The following is a 21,764-nucleotide window of genomic DNA, read 5'->3' as shown; positions in this document are numbered from 1 at the left end:
AATCATTAAGCACAGTTGGATTAAGTGATGGTCAAATGTTCAAACAAATGAGAAGAGAATCATATGAAAAGTATTGTGAGCATTGCACTGTGAAAGGCAATTACTTTATATGAAGCTAGATGAAACACTCATTAGGTTTGGTGAGAAAGTTACTGTGTGATTTTGTGTTGTACTTAGTCAATTGAAAATGTGCTTTCAGTTTTTGATGATCAGGTGAAATTTTACCACATACTTGTGAAAAATAGTACCAAAGCGATAAAAATAACTAAATGTGGTCATATCCAGAACATGTGGTAGCCTGTACAGACACAATTCAGCAGGAGGCGTCGGAAACATGCTGCAAGCCTGTTTGTTCTCTTGTAAATCTCAAACAGGCCTCTATACCAAATGATCATGTGAAATGTTCAGATAGACAGAATAGCCTAGTTGTTTGTGACTGGAGCATGAATTAACGTTTGTTTTATCGTGATGATAAGAGGTCCAAAAGCTATGTGGTTTTACACCTTAGTTCAGAAGCAGCAGCACACCCCGTTGTGTTACAGTGAGTGTGTATACATAGGCCGCAGCCTATAATTAGAATGGACCTCTTAAGCTTAAGTTGTTAGCTAATAAGGATGTTGTTTTGTTTGACACATAAATAAAGTTATACCATAACTGATCCACCCATGGATAGTACGTCAGGAAGGAATTTAACAGACTGCATTGCATGATGCATCATCACATGTCAAAATCCGACATTACAACAAACAAACAGAAACGTAAAATTGTATTAAAAATGTTTTACTTTATAGAATGTACGATATTTGGACGAATGTTTATTTTTATTACCAATGATTTATATACATCTGACGGAGTTCTATTATCCTGAGCCGCGGTGTGCGGGTCTATGGCCCAGTGACGTGAACAGGAAAAAAAGCATTATTCTCATGTCGAACAATAATCTGCGCTACTCAGTCATGTTGTCAACAGGGCAGCATGGTCCATCGTCCAGAAACATACACTTTATATTTTATATAACATATACGTTCGAATGTTTTAACTAGTTTTAATTTGAGGCAGATTAAACGTAATTATCAAAACAATCACTTTTGCATGTGAAAACACCATTTTAGTCATTACTTCACGTGCTTAATCTAGCCTAGACTACGAGACATTTGTTTTGAGATTATTTCGTTTTGAGGTTTGAACCGTCACCTTGCTCGTTCCCGGGAGGCAGCCGGTTCCAAAAGGAATGCAATCACCTTTCACCGATTTAACCCCTCTCACCGGCGGTAAACCGGGCCAGATAATCGAAACCCCTCACTGTTTACTACCCTGTATACTGAGCGCGGCTAAAACAACGCCCAGCTCCCAAAAAGCAGAACACTGTTTTGATTGGCTGACATTGTCCACGTTGCCCCCTCCCAGACTGTTGTTGTACTGTGATTCGCTGTTACTAAGTAACGGATTGCAAAGTATTGATTGGCTGTTGAACTGTGTAAGGAAAAGGGAAGCTCAAACGAAAGACATGTTTACGAGTACGTGATAAGAAGCCAGAAACCGAGGAGGCAAGAAGACCGAAATACCTGTACATGTTATACAAAGTAGGCGATAAATCTTCTGGGGACAGACTCTTATCATATTTTATATACACGTTTGATTGGTTTATTGTTAAAAGGACAAAATGGGTTGCTGGTTCTCCAAAAAATCCAAGAGAAAATCACCCGAAAAGGAACCTACTCCGAAAACGGTGGAAGATAAGGCGAACAGCAGCAGCAACGCCAACAACATTGACCTCTGCAGCAATACAACAGAGGACCCACCTAAACAATACAGCTGGGACAAACGTGAAAAGGTATGGAGATGATGCATGCATGGCCAGGGAGACTAGCGGCGAGGATGCATGTATGACCAGGGGGGATCGCTGAGGATGCATGCATGGTTAGGGATAGAACGAGTCAAAATTCACCCAAGGCTGAAAAACGGCCAAAAAACGTTGGTTGAGAACGAACACTAGCGCCAGGCAATAGCAAATGAATTCAAACTAACCTTCGCTGAGTCTCTTCTGACTGGAATGATCCTTAGAATTCCATTTCCCTAAATGGCACCAAACAAATTATACCTTTTTTTATTTGACCACTACAGTCTGTTCATAGGAAGAAACTGAAAAATAACAACTCGTGTAGAAAGTAAACATCTGCACCTCGATGGTGCCAAGTGTGCTTATGTCTGTATAAGAGGAAGTCGGAAACAAATTGTATCTTGACTATTTCTGGTCTAGCGATCGATGAAACCTTGTGTCATTAGAAAGAGATGATTATCCTGATTATAATGGCGACTTTAAAAAAATATATATATACACATTGCGAAATATACCAGCATGCCTCTCTATAAGAAAACAAGGGGGAGCTCTAGCGTTTGATGACAACGGAGTACGCTGCCCAGCATTACACGATTAGAAAGAGGAGTTTCATGATTAAAATGGTGTCCGACTTGTAAAATTCAAATATACACATTGCGAGATATTATGTAAAACAAACATACCTATATTTCCCCTACAGGAAACAATGGGACGACCTGAGAGTTCCATAAGTTTTTTTGTTTTGACGTTTTAGCTACCAGAAATTGGTAAACTCATTAGAAATAATAGTTTATCCTGATTTAAAATGGTGTAGAACTTAAAACCATTAAAATAAATGCATTTTGAGATATTTGGTGAAATAGACAGACATTACCATTATTTTGGGAAAATAGGGACGTCTGAAAGTTCCAACAGCAGTCTTTTATTTAACCAGCTTGCCATTTATCTACTACTGTTCGCCTTTTTGTGTTCGCCTTTTTGTGGTTTGTAATGTAGCGATTAAGAGCGTTGGGCAGTAACCGAAAGGTGGCTGGTTCGAATCCACGAACCGACTAGGTAAAAAATGTTGTGTACCCTTGAGCAAGACACTTACCCAGGGTCGCACTGGAAAAGAGCTTCTGTTCAATGACCCTAAGGCAGCATTTCTTAATGCATGGGTCGCGATGTGTCAGAGTAAATGTATGATTATTAGTGCGTCTGCGCACTCTGCTTAGCAGCGGTCTCTGCTCAGTTTGGCAGCTGCGGTAGAGGGAGATGCCCTTGTGCTTCGCGGTTTACCGGATCGTTTTCTTGCAGTTTTGTTGTAGATCACTCCGCGACACACGATGCAGCGCTGTCGTTCAGCAGCAGATGATGATGATGATGATGTGCTGTTCAGCAGCAGATGATGTGCTGTCGTTCAGCAGCAGATGATGTGCTGTTCAGCAGCAGATGATGATGATGATGATGTGCTGTTCAGCAGCAGATGATGATGATGTGCTGTCGTTCAGCAGCAGATGATGTGCTGTTCAGCAGCAGATGATGATGATGATGATGTGCTGTTCAGCAGCAGATGATGATGTGCTGTCGTTCAGCAGCAGATGATGATGATGATGATCTGTCGTTCAGCAGCAGATGATGATGTGCTGTCGTTCAGCAGCAGATGATGATGATGATGTGCTGTCGTTCAGCAGCAGATGATGATGATGATGATGTGCTGTCGTTCAGCAGCAGATGATGATGATGATGATGTGCTGTCGTTCAGCAGCAGATGATGATGATGATGATGTGCTGTCGTTCAGCAGCAGATGATGATGATGATGATGTGCTGTCGTTCAGCAGCAGATGATGATGATGATGATGTGCTGTCGTTCAGCAGCAGATGATGATGATGATGTGCTGTCGTTCAGCAGCAGATGATGATGATGATGTGCTGTCGTTCAGCAGCAGATGATGCCCTGCCAGCCACTGACTTATCATTCCCACTCGCCATCACTCACCGCTGTCATCAACTGGACTCATGCTAGCTACAAGTTCTGACTGAGCTCAATTGTCATGAAACACAAATACAGTGATGAGTTTCTCTCTTTTTAATACAAACTTTGAGAAGTAACAAGGAGCGCCCACAATGTGTTTTGTGTGGGGAAGTGCTTAACGTTAGTAATGAGTCTCTCAAAAAGCGAACAAATGAATAAAACGCCACGTTCTGACCAAACACCCACAGCATGACGGTAAACCCAGGGAGGTCTTTCAGAACAGGGCAGGCAGGGTGCTTCAGCAAGCAGTGCTTCCGACTGTGGAAAAGTAGGTCAACTAGCAAGACTTTTAAGGATACAGGTATTCTGTGTGTATTTCTTTTCTCTCCTTCTCCCCTCCTCACAGGTGGAAATCATCATTCCCCAATCAGATCGGTCGCTAATCAGAAGACACACCTCCTCCTGTTTCGATTACCCTATCACATTCCCTTTCCCTTGGTTTAAAAACCCTGTCTGCTGTTTGCTCTAGAGCTCAATCTCTCTGTCAATGCCATCTGTCTGTAGATCACTTGTCAATGCCATCTGTCTGTAGATCTCTTGTCAATGCCATCTGTCTGTAGATCTCTTGTCAATGCCATCTGTCTGTAGATCTCTCTGTCATTGCCATCTGTCTGTAGATCTCTTGTCAATGCCATCTGTCTATAGATCTCTTGTCAATGCCATCTGTCTGTAGATCTCTCTGTCAATGCCATCTGTCTGTAGATATCTTGTCAATGCCATCTGTCTGTAGATCTCTCTGTCAATGCCATCTGTCTGTAGATCTCTCTGTCAATGCCATCTGTCTGTAGATCTCTTGTCAATGCCATCTGTCTGTAGATCTCTTGTCAATGCCATCTGTCTGTAGATCTCTTGTCAATGCCATCTGTCTGTAGATCTCTTGTCAATGCCATCTGTCTGTAGATCTCTCTGTCATTGCCATCTGTCTGTAGATCTCTTGTCAATGCCATCTGTCTGTAGATCTCTCTGTCATTGCCATCTGTCTGTAGATCTCTTGTCAATGCCATCTGTCTGTAGATCTCTTGTCAATGCCATCTGTCTGTAGATCTCTCTGTCAATGCCATCTGTCTGTAGATCTCTCTGTCAATGCCATCTGTCTGTAGATCTCTTGTCAATGCCATCTGTCTGTAGATCTCTCTGTCAATGCCATCTGTCTATAGATCTCTCTGTCAATGCCATCTGTCTGTAGATCTCTCTGTCATTGCCATCTGTCTGTAGATCTCTTGTCAATGCCATCTGTCTGTAGATCTTTTATTTGGTTTTTGGCATCTACATGTCCTTTGTCCCCACCTGTGAGTATTGGTTTTGTTATGGTGTTCGTTTGACGGTGGGAAGATAAGATAAGTCACCCATGGGCATACATTACCCGTAGGAATACTTTGTATAAAAACACTAGTTAGAACTGGGCGGACCACCCATTGTATTTTTGGTTAGTTAGTTAGCTGTTGTTGAAATAGGCTAGTCTAGCTTAGGGGTGTTTTTGGATACTTATTATTTCTTTCCTTGGGTCCAGCTCAGCCCCTTTTCTTGCTCCCCCCCCATTACCGTGTGTGTTCAAATAAACCATGAGTGTTTAACGGTAATTTAGTTGTCTGTGGTTATTTCGTTCTCACTGTTACTTTGTCACTATTACACTTTGCATGAGTTATGTTACGGGTCTCGATTACCCCCCCCCCCCAGACTGCCGGGCCAAAGGGATTCGTAACAAAGACATTGTTGTGATTTTATAACAGGTGATGATCAGCAGGCATAAGGGAGTACTAACTCTCATAGTAGTAGATGTGAGTTTCTATTTTAAAAAAAAAACCCGGCCTTGTACACATGTAATAGCTAATGATAGCCAAAGCAAGCTAGCTAGCTACTGATGGTGCAACCCTAAGTAACAGTACAGATTAAACATGATCATGCCCACTTTACATCTTACTGTAGAAATGATTGTTGAAAACTAGTCTCGGTTGGAACTGTTTGTTAACATGCAAGTAATAATAGTTTATTCTGAATTAGATTAAACTGTCTCAAAAAGCCTCTTGCTTCAAACACACTCGCACAGTTCTGGGTTCTACAGCAGGAAGTGGTCTCCTGCCTGACTGAGAAAGCAGTAGGGCTTCAAACACACTCGCACAGTTCTGGGTTCTACAGCAGGAAGTGGTCTCCTGCCTGACTGAGAAAGCAGTAGGGCTTCAAACACACTCGCACAGTTCTGGGTTCTACAGCAGGAAGTGGTCTCCTGCCTGACTGAGAAAGCAGTAGGGCTTCAAACACACTCGCACAGTTCTGGGTTCTACAGCAGGAAGTGGTCTCCTGCCTGACTGAGAAAGCAGTAGGGCTTCAAACACACTCGCACAGTTCTGGGTTCTACAGCAGGAAGTGGTCTCCTGCCTGACTGAGAAAGCAGTAGCTGTTCTGATCCAGTTTGGCACCACATACAGTCCCCAACGGCAGGGTTCTCAAGTACGGAAACTGTGTCATTGCTGAGTATGACCTCAGTGTTAAACTGTCAAACTGAGCCCAGAATAGACCTGCTTGTTGAGAACTTGAACCAGCCACAGACATCTCATTAGGTGTGTGTGTGATGTGATCAATCTGTTTATTCCAGTTCAGAATAAAACATATGTATTTTAACAGCAACATTTCCAACCTAGACTTTATTTTAACCATAATTTATACATTAGGATATGCAGGAAGCCTGATCATTTTTCATCTGTAATGTTACTTAGTGTTGCACCATCATAAAGCCTTTGTTCTGTTATTCATCTGTGTGATGTGATCAATCGGTTTATTCCAGTTCAGAATGAAACATGATTTATTGTATTTTAACAGCAACATTTCCAACCTAGACAGATATGTAAGAGTGTTTTTAATGGGGGGAAATGAACATGAATATATATTTATACGAATATTTAATGTTTTTGTCTATATTGCATTTGTTTTAGGCATAAGGGTAATGAAATGTACCGATATTTCCTAAGCTTGGGTCCCAAGAAAACACATTTCTCTTTTGGGTCCCGGGCTGAAAAAGTTTAAGAACCAGTGCCCTAAGGAACTAATGTCTGTCTCTATGCAGATTGACCCTAAGGAACTCATGTCTGTCTCTATGCAGATTGACCCTAAGGAACTCATGTCTGTCTCTATGCAGATTGACCCTAAGGAACTCATGTCTGTCTCTATGCAGATTGACCCTAAGGAACTCATGTCTGTCTCTATGCAGATTGACCCTAAGGAACTCATGTCTGTCTCTATGCAGATTGACCCTAAGGAACTCATGTCTGTCTCTATGCAGATTGACCCTAAGGAACTCATGTCTGTCTCTATGCAGATTGACCCTAAGGAACTCATGTCTGTCTCTATGCAGATTGACCCTAAGGAACTCATGTCTGTCTCTATGCAGTAAGGAACTCATGTCTGTCTCTATGCAGATTGACCCTAAGGAACTCATGTCTGTCTCTATGCAGATTGACCCTAAGGAACTAATGTCTGTCTCTATGCAGGTTGATCCTAAGGACTTCATGCTAACGGGGCTGAAGGATGCCACAGTGGGCCGTCTGCCAGGCAAGCTGAACGGACAGCAGTTTGTCATCCAGGACTGTGACAACTGTAAGATCTTCGTGTTGGACCACTCCGCCACCATCACCATCGACGACTGCACTAACTGCTGTATCGTTATGGGGCCAGTGAAGGGCAGTGTGTTCTTCAGGGACTGTAAGGACATCAAGTGTGTGGTGGCCTGCCAGCAGTTCAGGACCAGGGACTGTCAGAAGATGGAGGTGTTCCTGTGTTGCGCCACTCAGCCCATCATCGAGGCGTCCACAGGGATGAAGTTCGGCTGCTTCCAGTACTACTACCCCGAGCTGGCCTTCCACTTCAAGGACGCAGGCCTCAGCATCTTCAACAACAACTGGAGCAACGTCCATGACTTCACGCCTGTCTCAGGGGAGACCAACTGGAGCCTGCTGCCTGAGGACACTGTGGTGTTGGACCATGTTCCAGCCCCTGACCCGGAGTCAGAGTTTAAATCAGTCCGGGTCTCAGCTGAGGCATCCCGCAGCATCGTACCCATGACCAAAGGAGGCAGACGCAAGGAGAGTGACGAGTCCTGTCTGTTTGTGTTCTTCTCTGGGGACTACACCACTGCTAACGCCCGGAAACTCATTGATGAGGTGAGGAGGAGGTAGAGGGGAGGAGAGGAGAATAAGAGAGTCTGCTCAATGACTTAAAGTAATACAAAAAATGAGGGAAGGTTAGACACTTTGTCATGCAGTTAAAGGTCTCCTTCCCTTGCTGCAATGGTTCTATTTTTGTCCTTTCCATTAAGGTCCTTCTGATCTAAACTACTGGTCATCCTCCAGATGAGGAAGTGACTCAAGGTCCTTCTGGTGTTGGTGGGTCATTATTGTTTACTAGTCTGTTGGTGGGTCATCATTGTTTACTAGTCTGTTGGTGGGTCATCATTGTTTACTAGTCTGTTGGTGGGTCATCATTGTTTACCAGTCTGTTGGTGGGTCATCATTGTTTACTAGTCTGTTGGTGCGTCATCATTGTTAACTAGTCTGTTGGTGGGTCATCATTGTTTACTAGTCTGTTGGTGGGTCATCATTTTTAACTAGTCTGTTGGAGGGTCATCATTGTTTACTAGTCTGTTGGAGGGTCATCATTGTTTACCAGTCTGTTGGTGGGTCATCATTGTTTACTAGTCTGTTGGTGGGTCATCATTGTTTACCAGTCAATTGGTGGGTCATCATTGTTTACTAGTCTGTTGGTGTTGGTGGGTCATCATTGTCTACTAGTCTGTTGGTGTTGGTGGATCATCATTGTTGGGTCATCATTGTCTACTAGTCTGTTGGTGTTGGTGGGTCATCATTGTTTACTAGTCTGTTGGTGTTGGGATGTCATCATTGTTTACTAGTCTGTTGGTGGGTCATCATTGTTTACTAGTCTGTTGGTGTTGGTGGGTCATCATTGTCTACTAGTCTGTTGGTGTTGGTGGGTCGTCATAGTTTACTAGTCTGTTGGTGGGTCATTGTTTACTAGTCTGTTGGTGTTGGTGGATCATCATTGTTTACTAGTCTGTTGGTGTTGGTGGGTCATCTTTGTTTACTAGTCTGTTGGTGTTGGTGGATCAACATTGTTTACTAGTCTGTTGGTGGGTCATCATTGTTTACTAGTCTGTTGGTGGGTCATCATTGTTTACCAGTCTGTTGGTGCGTCATCATTGTTTACTAGTCTGTTGGTGGGTCTTCATTGTTTACTAGTCTGTTGGTGGGTCATCATTGTTTACTAGTCTGTTGGTGGGTCTTCATTGTTTACTTGTCTGTTGGTGGGTCTTCATTGTTTACTAGTCTGTTGGTGGGTCTTCATTGTTTACTAGTCTGTTGGTGGGTCTTCATTGTTTACTAGTCTGTTGGTGGGTCATCATTGTTTACTAGTCTGTTGGTGTTGGTGGGTCATCATTGTTTACCAGTCTGTTGGTGTTGGTGGGTCATCATTGTTTACCAGTCTGTTGGTGTTGGTGGGTCATCATTGTTTACTAGTCTGTTGGTGTTGGTGGGTCATCATTGTTTACTAGTCTGTTGGTGTTGGTGGGTCATCATTGTTTACTAGTCTGTTGGTGTTGGGGGGGCATCATTGTTTACTAGTCTGTTGGTGAGCGTCATTGTTTACTAGTCTGTTGGTGGGTCATCATTGTTTACCAGTCTGTTGGTGTTGGTGGGTCATCATTGTTTACTAGTCTGTTGGTGGGTCATCATTGTTTACTAGTCTGTTGGTGTTGGGGTGTCATCATTGTTTACTAGTCTGTTGGTGTTGGTGGGTCATCATTGTTTACTAGTCTGTTTGTGTTGGTGGGTCGTCATTGTTTACTAGTCTGTTGGTGTTGGTGGGTCGTCATTGTTTACTAGTCTGTTGGTGTTGGTGGGTCATCATTGTTTACTAGCCTGTTGGTGTTGGTGGGTCATCATTGTTTACTAGCCTGTTGGTGGGTCATCATTGTTTACTAGTCTGTTGGTGGGTCATCATTGTTTACCAGTCTGTTGGTGTTGGTGGGTCATCATTGTTTACTAGTCTGTTGGTGGGTCTTCATTGTTTACTAGTTTGTTGGTGGGTCTTCATTGTTTACTAGTCTGTTGGTGGGTCTTCATTGTTTACTAGTCTGTTGGTGGGTCATCATTGTTTACTAGTCTGTTGGTGGTTCATCATTGTTTACTAGTCTGTTGGTGGGTCATCATTGTTTACTAGTCTGTTGGTGTTGGTGGGTCATCATTGTTTACCAGTCTGTTGGTGTTGGTGGATCATCATTGTTGGGTCATCATTGTCTACTAGTCTGTTGGTGTTGGTGGGTCATCATTGTTTACTAGTCTGTTGGGGTGTCATCATTGTTTACTAGTCTGTTGGTGGGTCATCATTGTTTACTAGTCTGTTGGAGTTGGTGGGTCATCATTGTCTACTAGTCTGTTGGTGTTGGTGGGTCGTCATAGTTTACTAGTCTGTTGGTGGGTCATCATTGTTTACTAGTCTGTTGGTGTTGGTGGGTCATTGTTTACTAGTCTGTTGGTGTTGGTGGGTCATCATTGTTTACTAGTCTGTTGGTGTTGGTGGGTCATCATTGTTTACTAGTCTGTTGGTGGGTCATCATTGTTTACTAGTCTGTTGGTGGGTCATCATTGTTTACTAGTCTGTTGGTGGGTCATCATTGTTTACTAGTCTGTTGGTGGGTCATCATTGTTTACTAGTCTGTTGGTGGGTCATCATTGTTTACTAGTCTGTTGGTGGGTCATCATTGTTTACCAGTCTGTTGGTGTTGGTGGGTCATCATTGTTTACTAGTCTGTTGGTGGGTCTTCATTGTTTACTAGTTTGTTGGTGGGTCTTCATTGTTTACTAGTCTGTTGGTGTTGCTGGGTCATCATTGTTTACCAGTCTGTTGGTGTTGCTGGGTCATCATTGTTTACCAGTCTGTTGGTGTTGCTGGGTCATCATTGTTTACCAGTCTGTTGGTGTTGGTGGGTCATCATTGTTTACTAGTCTGTTGGTGGGTCATCATTGTTTACTAGTCTGTTGGTGTTGGTGGGTCATCATTGTTTACCAGTCTGTTGGTGTTGCTGGGTCATCATTGTTTACCAGTCTGTTGGTGTTGCTGGGTCATCATTGTTTACCAGTCTGTTGGTGTTGCTGGGTCATCATTGTTTACCAGTCTGTTGGTGTTGCTGGGTCATCATTGTTTACCAGTCTGTTGGTGTTGGTGGGTCATCATTGTTTACTAGTCTGTTGGTGCGTCATCATTGTTTACTAGTCTGTTGGTGGGTCTTCATTGTTTACTAGTCTGTTGGTGGGTCTTCATTGTTTACTAGTCTGTTGGTGGGTCTTCATTGTTTACTAGTCTGTTGGTGGGTCTTCATTGTTTACTAGTCTGTTGGTGGGTCATCATTGTTTACTAGTCTGTTGGGGGGTCATCATTGTTTACTAGTCTGTTGGTGTTGGTGGGTCATCATTGTTTACCAGTCTGTTGGTGTTGGTGGGTCATCATTGTTTACCAGTCTGTTGGTGTTGGTGGGTCATCATTGTTTACTAGTCTGTTGGTGTTGGGGGGGCATCATTGTTTACTAGTCTGTTGGTGGGTCGTCATTGTTTACTAGTCTGTTGGTGGGTCATCATTGTTTACCAGTCTGTTGGTGTTGGTGGGTCATCATTATTTACTAGTCTGTTGGTGTTGGTGGGTCGTCATTGTTTACTAGTCTGTTGGTGTTGGTGGGTCGTCATTGTTTACTAGTCTGTTGGTGTTGGTGGGTCATCATTGTTTACTAGCCTGTTGGTGTTGGTGGGTCATCATTGTTTACTAGTCTGTTGGTGGGTCATCATTGTTTACCAGTCTGTTGGTGGGTCTTCATTGTTTACTAGTCTGTTGGTGTTGGTGGGTCATCATTGTTTACTAGTCTGTTGGTGGGTCATCATTGTTTACCAGTCTGTTGGTGGGTCTTCATTGCTTACTAGTCTGTTGGTGTTGGTGGGTCATCATTGTTTACTAGTCTGTTGGTGAGTCTTCATTGTTTACTAGTCTGTTGGTGGGTCTTCATTGTTTACTAGTCTGTTGGTGGGTCTTCATTGTTTACTAGTCTGTTGGTGGGTCATCATTGTTTACTAGTCTGTTGGTGGGTCATCATTGTTTACTAGTCTGTTGGTGGGTCATCATTGTTTACTAGTCTGTTGGTGTTGGTGGGTCATCATTGTTTACCAGTCTGTTGGTGTTTGGTGGGTCATCATTGTTTACTAGTCTGTTGGTGTTGGTGGGTCATCATTGTTTACTAGTCTGTTGGTGTTGGTGGGTCATCATTGTTTACTAGTCTGTTGGTGTTGGGGGGCATCATTGTTTACTAGTCTGTTGTTGGGTCGTCATTGTTTACTAGTCTGTTGGTGGGTCATCATTGTTTACCAGTCTGTTGGTGTTGGTGGGTCATCATTGTTTACTAGTCTGTTGGTGGGTCATCATTGTTTACTAGTCTGTTGGTGTTGGGGTGTCATCATTGTTTACTAGTCTGTTGGTGTTGGTGGGTCATCATTGTTTACTAGTCTGTTGGTGTTGGTGGGTCGTCATTGTTTACTAGTCTGTTGGTGTTGGTGGGTCGTCATTGTTTACTAGTCTGTTGGTGTTGGTGGGTCATCATTGTTTACTAGTCTGTTGGTGTTGGGGGGGCATCATTGTTTACTAGTCTGTTGGTGAGCGTCATTGTTTACTAGTCTGTTGGTGGGTCATCATTGTTTACCAGTCTGTTGGTGTTGGTGGGTCATCATTGTTTACTAGTCTGTTGGTGGGTCATCATTGTTTACTAGTCTGTTGGTGTTGGGGTGTCATCATTGTTTACTAGTCTGTTGGTGTTGGTGGGTCATCATTGTTTACTAGTCTGTTTGTGTTGGTGGGTCGTCATTGTTTACTAGTCTGTTGGTGTTGGTGGGTCGTCATTGTTTACTAGTCTGTTGGTGTTGGTGGGTCATCATTGTTTACTAGCCTGTTGGTGTTGGTGGGTCATCATTGTTTACTAGCCTGTTGGTGGGTCATCATTGTTTACTAGTCTGTTGGTGGGTCATCATTGTTTACCAGTCTGTTGGTGTTGGTGGGTCATCATTGTTTACTAGTCTGTTGGTGGGTCTTCATTGTTTACTAGTTTGTTGGTGGGTCTTCATTGTTTACTAGTCTGTTGGTGGGTCTTCATTGTTTACTAGTCTGTTGGTGGGTCATCATTGTTTACTAGTCTGTTGGTGGTTCATCATTGTTTACTAGTCTGTTGGTGGGTCATCATTGTTTACTAGTCTGTTGGTGTTGGTGGGTCATCATTGTTTACCAGTCTGTTGGTGTTGGTGGATCATCATTGTTGGGTCATCATTGTCTACTAGTCTGTTGGTGTTGGTGGGTCATCATTGTTTACTAGTCTGTTGGGGTGTCATCATTGTTTACTAGTCTGTTGGTGGGTCATCATTGTTTACTAGTCTGTTGGAGTTGGTGGGTCATCATTGTCTACTAGTCTGTTGGTGTTGGTGGGTCGTCATAGTTTACTAGTCTGTTGGTGGGTCATCATTGTTTACTAGTCTGTTGGTGTTGGTGGGTCATTGTTTACTAGTCTGTTGGTGTTGGTGGGTCATCATTGTTTACTAGTCTGTTGGTGTTGGTGGGTCATCATTGTTTACTAGTCTGTTGGTGGGTCATCATTGTTTACTAGTCTGTTGGTGGGTCATCATTGTTTACTAGTCTGTTGGTGGGTCATCATTGTTTACTAGTCTGTTGGTGGGTCATCATTGTTTACTAGTCTGTTGGTGGGTCATCATTGTTTACTAGTCTGTTGGTGGGTCATCATTGTTTACCAGTCTGTTGGTGTTGGTGGGTCATCATTGTTTACTAGTCTGTTGGTGGGTCTTCATTGTTTACTAGTTTGTTGGTGGGTCTTCATTGTTTACTAGTCTGTTGGTGTTGCTGGGTCATCATTGTTTACCAGTCTGTTGGTGTTGCTGGGTCATCATTGTTTACCAGTCTGTTGGTGTTGCTGGGTCATCATTGTTTACCAGTCTGTTGGTGTTGGTGGGTCATCATTGTTTACTAGTCTGTTGGTGGGTCATCATTGTTTACTAGTCTGTTGGTGTTGGTGGGTCATCATTGTTTACCAGTCTGTTGGTGTTGCTGGGTCATCATTGTTTACCAGTCTGTTGGTGTTGCTGGGTCATCATTGTTTACCAGTCTGTTGGTGTTGCTGGGTCATCATTGTTTACCAGTCTGTTGGTGTTGCTGGGTCATCATTGTTTACCAGTCTGTTGGTGTTGGTGGGTCATCATTGTTTACTAGTCTGTTGGTGCGTCATCATTGTTTACTAGTCTGTTGGTGGGTCTTCATTGTTTACTAGTCTGTTGGTGGGTCTTCATTGTTTACTAGTCTGTTGGTGGGTCTTCATTGTTTACTAGTCTGTTGGTGGGTCTTCATTGTTTACTAGTCTGTTGGTGGGTCATCATTGTTTACTAGTCTGTTGGGGGGTCATCATTGTTTACTAGTCTGTTGGTGTTGGTGGGTCATCATTGTTTACCAGTCTGTTGGTGTTGGTGGGTCATCATTGTTTACCAGTCTGTTGGTGTTGGTGGGTCATCATTGTTTACTAGTCTGTTGGTGTTGGGGGGGCATCATTGTTTACTAGTCTGTTGGTGGGTCGTCATTGTTTACTAGTCTGTTGGTGGGTCATCATTGTTTACCAGTCTGTTGGTGTTGGTGGGTCATCATTATTTACTAGTCTGTTGGTGTTGGTGGGTCGTCATTGTTTACTAGTCTGTTGGTGTTGGTTTGTCGTCATTGTTTACTAGTCTGTTGGTGTTGGTGGGTCATCATTGTTTACTAGCCTGTTGGTGTTGGTGGGTCATCATTGTTTACTAGTCTGTTGGTGGGTCATCATTGTTTACCAGTCTGTTGGTGGGTCTTCATTGTTTACTAGTCTGTTGGTGTTGGTGGGTCATCATTGTTTACTAGTCTGTTGGTGGGTCATCATTGTTTACCAGTCTGTTGGTGGGTCTTCATTGTTTACTAGTCTGTTGGTGTTGGTGGGTCATCATTGTTTACTAGTCTGTTGGTGAGTCTTCATTGTTTACTAGTCTGTTGGTGGGTCTTCATTGTTTACTAGTCTGTTGGTGGGTCTTCATTGTTTACTAGTCTGTTGGTGGGTCATCATTGTTTACTAGTCTGTTGGTGGGTCATCATTGTTTACTAGTCTGTTGGTGGGTCATCATTGTTTACTAGTCTGTTGGTGTTGGTGGGTCATCATTGTTTACCAGTCTGTTGGTGTTTGGTGGGTCATCATTGTTTACTAGTCTGTTGGTGTTGGTGGGTCATCATTGTTTACTAGTCTGTTGGTGTTGGTGGGTCATCATTGTTTACTAGTCTGTTGGTGTTGGGGGGCATCATTGTTTACTAGTCTGTTGTTGGGTCGTCATTGTTTACTAGTCTGTTGGTGGGTCATCATTGTTTACCAGTCTGTTGGTGTTGGTGGGTCATCATTGTTTACTAGTCTGTTGGTGGGTCATCATTGTTTACTAGTCTGTTGGTGTTGGGGTGTCATCATTGTTTACTAGTCTGTTGGTGTTGGTGGGTCATCATTGTTTACTAGTCTGTTGGTGTTGGTGGGTCGTCATTGTTTACTAGTCTGTTGGTGTTGGTGGGTCGTCATTGTTTACTAGTCTGTTGGTGTTGGTGGGTCATCATTGTTTACTAGTCTGTTGGTGGGTCATCATTGTTTACCAGTCTGTTGGTGGGTCATCATTGCTTATCAGTCTGTTGGTGCGTCTTCATTGTTAACTAGTCTGTTGGTGCGTCTTCATTGTTTACTAGTCCGTTGGTGGGTCATCATTGTTTACTAGTCTGTTGGTGTTGGTGGGTCATCATTGTCTACTAGTCTGTTGGTGTTGATGGATCATCATTGTTGGGTCATCATTGTCTACTAGTCTGTTGGTGTTGGTGGGTCATCATTGTTTACTAGTCTGTTGGTGTTGGGGGGTCATCATTGTTTACTAGTCTGTTGGTGGGTCATAATTGTTTACTAGTCTGTTGGTGGGTCATCATTGTTTACTAGTCTGTTGGTGTTGGTGGGTCATCATTGTTTACTAGTCTGTTGGTGTTGGTGGGTCGTCATTGTTTACTAGTCTGTTGGTGTTGGTGGGTCGTCATAGTTTACTAGTCTGTTGGTGTTGGTGGGTCATCATTGTTTACTAGTCTGTTGGTGTTGGTGGGTCGTCATAGTTTACTAGTCTGTTGGTGGGTCATCATTGTTTACTAGTCTGTTGGTGTTGGTGGGTCATCATTGTTTACCAGTCTGTTGGTGGGTCATCATTTTTTGCCAGTCTGTTGGTGGGTCATCATTGTTTATCAGTCTGTTGGTGCGTCTTCATTGTTTATCAGTCTGTTGGTGCGTCTTCATTGTTTACTAGTCTGTTGGTGGGTCTTCATTGTTTACTAGTCTGTTGGTGGGTCTTCATTGTTTACTAGTCTGTTGGTGGGTCTTCATTGTTTACTAGTCTGTTGGTGGGTCATCATTGTTTACCAGTCTGTTGGTGTTGGTGGGTCAGCATTGTTTACTAGTCTGTTGGGGGGTCATAATTTCTTACTAGTCTGTTGGGGGGTCATCGTTTCTTACTAGTCTGTTGGGGGGGTCACCATTGTTTACTAGTCTGTTGGGGGGTCACCATTGTTTACTAGTCTGTTGGGGGGTCACCATTGTTTACTAGTCTGTTGGGCGGTCATCATTGTTTACTAGTCTGTTGGGGGGTCATCATTGTTTACTAGTCTGTTGGGGGGTCATCATTGTTTACTAGTCTGTTGGGGGGGTCATCATTGTTTACTAGTCTTTTGGGGGGTCATCATTGTTTACTAGTCTCTTGGGGGGTCACCATTGTTTACTGGTCTGTTGGGGGGTCACCATTGTTTACTTGTCTGTTGGGGGGGGTCATCATTGTTTACTAGTTTGTTGGGGGGTCATCATTGTTTACTAGTCTGTTGGGGGGTCATCATTGTTTACTAGTCTGTTGGGGGGTCATCATTGTTACTATGCAGCTGTGCTTCACCCAACTGGTTGATCTTATTAAGCTGTGGTAAGCTTTTCACCTCATCTGTAAAATACACTACAGCAGATGTTCCCAAACTGCTTACCCCTTCAAACATTCAACCTCCAGCTGTACCCCCTCTAGCACCAGGGTCAGCGCACTCTCAAATGTTGTTTTTGGCATCATTGTAAGCCTGCAGCACACACACACTACACAACACATTTATTAAACATGAATTAGGGTTTTTGTCACTACCCGGCTGAAGGGAAGTGACGAGCTCTTATAGGACCAGGGCACAAATGATAATAATCAACAATTATGCTCTTCATTTAACCATCTTACATAAAACCTTATTTTTTTCATCAAAAATTGTGAATAACTCACCACAGATTAATGAGAATGGTGTGCTTGAAAGGATGCACGTAACTCTGCAATGTTAGGTTGTATTGGAGAGAGTCTCAGTCTTAAATCATTTTCCACACAGTCTGTGCCTGTACTTAGTTTTCATGCTAGTGAGGGCTGAGAATCCACTCTCACATAGATACGTGGTTCCAAAGGGCATCAATGTCTTAACAGCACGATTTGCCAAGGCAGGATACTCTGAGCGCAGCCCAATCCAGAAATCTGGCAGTGGCTTCTGATTAGTCTTTCGATGAGGCTCTCTTGTTCAGATATCGGTAAGTGGACTGGAGGCAGGACATGAAAGGGATAAACGAATCCTGTTGTCATCCGTTTCGGGAAAGTACCTGCATAATTGCGCACCCAACTCACTCAGGTGCTTCGCTATATCACATTTGACATTGTCCGTAAGCTTGAGTTTATTTGCACACAAAAAATCATACAATGATGGAAATTGAATGTAGTTGGCCTCTGGGAAAGGGTTTAACGGTGTCATTGCTTCCTGTCTGTATTAACTCCAGGCCTCTGGGAAAGGGTTTAACGGTGTCATTGCTTCCTGTCTGTATTAACTCCAGGCCTCTGGTAAAGGGTTTAACGGTGTCATTGCTTCCTGTCTGTATTAACTCCAGGCCTCTGGGAAAGGGTTTAACGGTGTCATTGCTTCCTGTCTGTATTAACTCCAGGCCTCTGGTAAAGGGTTTAACGGTGTCATTGCTTCCTGTCTGTATTAACTCCAGGCCTCTGGGAAAGGGTTTAACGGTGTCATTGCTTCCTGTCTGTATTAACTCCAGGCCTCTGGGAAAGGGTTTAACGGTGTCATTGCTTCCTGTCTGTATTAACTCCAGGCCTCTGGGAAAGGGTTTAACGGTGTCATTGCTTCCTGTCTGTATTAACTCCAGGCCTCTGGGAAAGGGTTTAACGGTGTCATTGCTTCCTGTCTGTATTAACTCCAGGCCTCTGGGAAAGGGTTTAACGGTGTCATTGCTTCCTGTCTGTATTAACTCCAGGCCTCTGGGAAAGGGTTTAACGGTGTCATTGCTTCCTGTCTGTATTAACTCCAGGCCTCTGGGAAAGGGTTTAACGGTGTCATTGCTTCCTGTCTGTATTAACTCCAGGCCTCTGGGAAAGGGTTTGTGCTGATCCAGACTAAGGAAGTGTCCATGCGCCCCGAGGACGTCAGCAGAGTGTTCCAGAACGATGCAGAGGGACTCCTCGAGTGGATCACCAACGGTAAGGAATACAGACTGTCCCTCCTTATTCTCTATACAGGGCACTACTTTTGACCAGGGCCTGCAGACAATCTGCATATCATCTGGGTTAATCATTCAATAGTTGGTTTGAGGCTAGGGCAGACATCGGTTTGAGGCTAGGGCAGACATCGGTTTGAGGCTAGGGCAGACATCGGTTTGAGGCTAGGGCAGACATCGGTTTGAGGCTAGGGCAGACATCGGTTTGAGGCTAGGGCTGACATCGGTTTGAGGCCAGGGCTGACATCGGTTTGAGGCCAGGGCTGACATCGGTTTGAGGCCAGGGCTGACATCGGTTTGAGGCCAGGGCTGACATCGGTTTGAGGCCAGGGCTGACATCGGTTTGAGGCCAGGGCTGACATCGGTTTGAGGCCAGGGCAGACATCGGTTTGAGGCCAGGGCTGACATCGGTTTGAGGCCAGGGCTGACATCGGTTTGAGGCCAGGGCTGACATCGGTTTGAGGCCAGGGCAGACATCGGTTTGAGGCCAGGGCAGACATCGGTTTGAAGCCAGGGCAGACATCGGTTTGAGGCCAGGGCAGACATCGGTTTGAGGCCAGGGCAGACATCGGTTTGAGGCCAGGGCAGACATCGGTTTGAGGCCAGGGCTGACATCGGTTTGCTGTTTCTGGTTCTCTGTGATGTATGATGACATTTGAACCAAGAGAAAGTGGGGATAAGATCCCATTAGTTGAAGGAAAGAATTGTGTTAATGAGTTGGTTTAGTGCTTATGATGATTAGGCATGCATTTCTGAACTGCATCTCTTGTTGCCACAGGCCCAGTGACAGCTCTGGAGTTGAATGGGGACGGGGTAGTGGAGGCCTGCAAGAGCATGGCCAGTGACATGTTCAGTGGAACCAAGGTAACAGCATTCCTGACATCTCTAGACTAAACATTTATTGTTGTGCCTACTGAGTGGTCTAAGGCACTGCATCTCAGTGCTAGCTGTGTTACTGGTTCTAGTCCAGGCTCTGTCGCAGCCTGCCGCAACCGGGAGGCCCATGGGGCGGCGCACAATTGACCCAGCGTCGTCCGGGTTAGGGGAGGGTTTGGTCGGCAGGGATGTCCTTGTCTCATCGTGCACTAGCGACTCCTGTGGTGGACCGGGCGCAGTGCACGCTAACATGGTCGCCAGGTGCACGGTGTTTCCTCCGACACATTGGTGCGGCTGGCTTCTAGGTTAAGCTGGCATTCTCTCAAGAAGCAGTGCGACTTGGTTGGGTCGTGTTTCGGAGGACGGCTCTCGACCTTCGCCTCTCCCGAGTCCGTACGGGAGTTGCAGCGATGAGACAAGACTGTAGCTACCAGTTGGATAATACGAAATTGGGGAGAAAAAAGGGGTTATCATTTATATACCTTTTTACATTTATTGTTTTAATGTCAATGAAACTAACCTGGTAAAATACAATTTTAAAAAGATCTCAGGATTTTATCAATTGTACTGAAAGTGTTAGTCAGAACTGTACGAGCTAATAATATAGTACCTGTATGTGAAGTAACTCTGTCCTATTCCCTGCAGGTGTTTGTTTCAGACAACAGAAATACTTCCTCTCGAGATGTGGACAACTTCTTCAACTTCGCTGACATGCAGATGGGCTTGTGATTGAGTCACTGTATGACAATCAACTTACTACACAACCAAGGATTTTTTTGTTATATTTTTTATACTAGTAGGTAGTGGAGAAGGACAGGTTAATCAACATAGTGATGGTAGGTAGTGGAGAAGGACAGGTTAATCAACATAGTGATGATAGGTAGTGGAGAAGGACAGGTTAATCAACATAGTGATGATAGGTAGTGGAGAAGGACAGGTTAATCAACATAGTGATGGTAGGTAGTAGAGAAGGACAGGTTAATCAACATAGTGATGGTAGGTAGTGGAGAAGGACAGGTTAATCAACATAGTGATGGTAGGTAGTGGAGAAGGACAGGTTAATCAACATAGTGATGGTAGGTAGTGGAGAAGGACAGGTTAATCAACATAGTGATGGTAGGTAGTGGAGAAGGACAGGTTAATCAACGTAGTGGAGAAGGACAGGTTAATCAACGTAGTGGAGAAGGACAGGTTAATCAACATAGTGGAGAAGGACAGGTTAATCAACGTAGTGGAGAAGGACAGGTTAATCAACATAGTGATGGTAGGTAGCGGAGAAGGACAGGTTAATCAACATAGTGATGGTAGGTAGTGGAGAAGGACAGGTTAATCAACATAGTGATGGTAGGTAGTGGAGAAGGACAGGTTAATCAACATAGTGATGGTAGGTAGTGGAGAAGGACAGGTTAATCAACATAGTGATGATAGGTAGTGGAGAAGGACAGGTTAATCAACATAGTGATGGTAGGTAGTGGAGAAGGACAGGTTAATCAACATAGTGATGGTAGGTAGTGGAGAAGGACAGGTTAATCAACATAGTGATGGTAGGTAGTGGAGAAGGACAGGTTAATCAACATAGTGATGGTAGGTAGTGGAGAAGGACAGGTTAATCAACATAGTGATGGTAGGTAGTGGAGAAGGACAGGTTAATCAACATAGTGATGATAGGTAGTGGAGAAGGACAGGTTAATCAACATAGTGATGGTAGGTAGTGGAGAAGGACAGGTTAATCATCAGAATGATGGTGGGTAGTGGAGAAGGACAGGTTAATCAACATAGTGATGGTAGGTAGTGGAGAAGGACAGGTTAATCAACATAGTGATGATAGGTAGTGGAGAAGGACAGGTTAATCAACATAGTGATGGTAGGTAGTGGAGAAGGACAGGTTAATCAACATAGTGATGATAGGTAGTGGAGAAGGACAGGTTAATCAACATAATGATGGTAGGTAGTGGAGAAGGACAGGTTAATCAACATAGTGATGATAGGTAGTGGAGAAGGACAGGTTAATCATCAGAATGATGGTGGGTAGTGGAGAAGGACAGGTTATTCAACATAGTGATGGTAGGTAGTGGAGAAGGACAGGTTAATCAACATAGTGATGGTAGGTAGTGGAGAAGGACAGGTTAATTATCATAATGATGGTAGGTAGTGGAGAAGGACAGGTTAATCAACATAGTGATGGTAGGTAGTGGAGAAGGACAGGTTAATCAACATAGTGATGGTAGGTAGTGGAGAAGGACAGGTTAATCAACATAGTGATGATAGGTAGTGGAGAAGGACAGGTTAATCAACATAGTGATGGTAGGTAGTGGAGAAGGACAGGTTAATCATCAGA

General features: G+C 43.8%; 1 protein-coding gene across 1 annotated transcript; it reads left to right on the top strand.

Moving 5' to 3' along the window:
* Positions 1-1,477: 1,477 nt before the first annotated feature.
* Positions 1,478-21,088, top strand: LOC139412081 (protein XRP2-like). The gene is made up of 5 exons (XM_071158911.1): positions 1,478-1,834; positions 7,341-8,009; positions 18,419-18,533; positions 19,329-19,414; positions 20,072-21,088. The coding sequence occupies exons 1-5, from the start codon at positions 1,664-1,666 to the stop codon at positions 20,153-20,155; spliced, it is 1,125 nt and encodes a 374-aa protein (XP_071015012.1). The 5' UTR covers positions 1,478-1,663; the 3' UTR covers positions 20,156-21,088.
* Positions 21,089-21,764: the final 676 nt, after the last annotated feature.

This window comes from Oncorhynchus clarkii, chromosome 1 (genome assembly GCF_045791955.1).
Source record: "Oncorhynchus clarkii lewisi isolate Uvic-CL-2024 chromosome 1, UVic_Ocla_1.0, whole genome shotgun sequence".
Taxonomy (NCBI): Eukaryota; Metazoa; Chordata; class Actinopteri; order Salmoniformes; family Salmonidae; genus Oncorhynchus; species Oncorhynchus clarkii.
The sequence above is the reverse complement of the archived record's forward strand: the minus strand, read 5'-3'. Positions and strand labels throughout refer to the sequence as shown.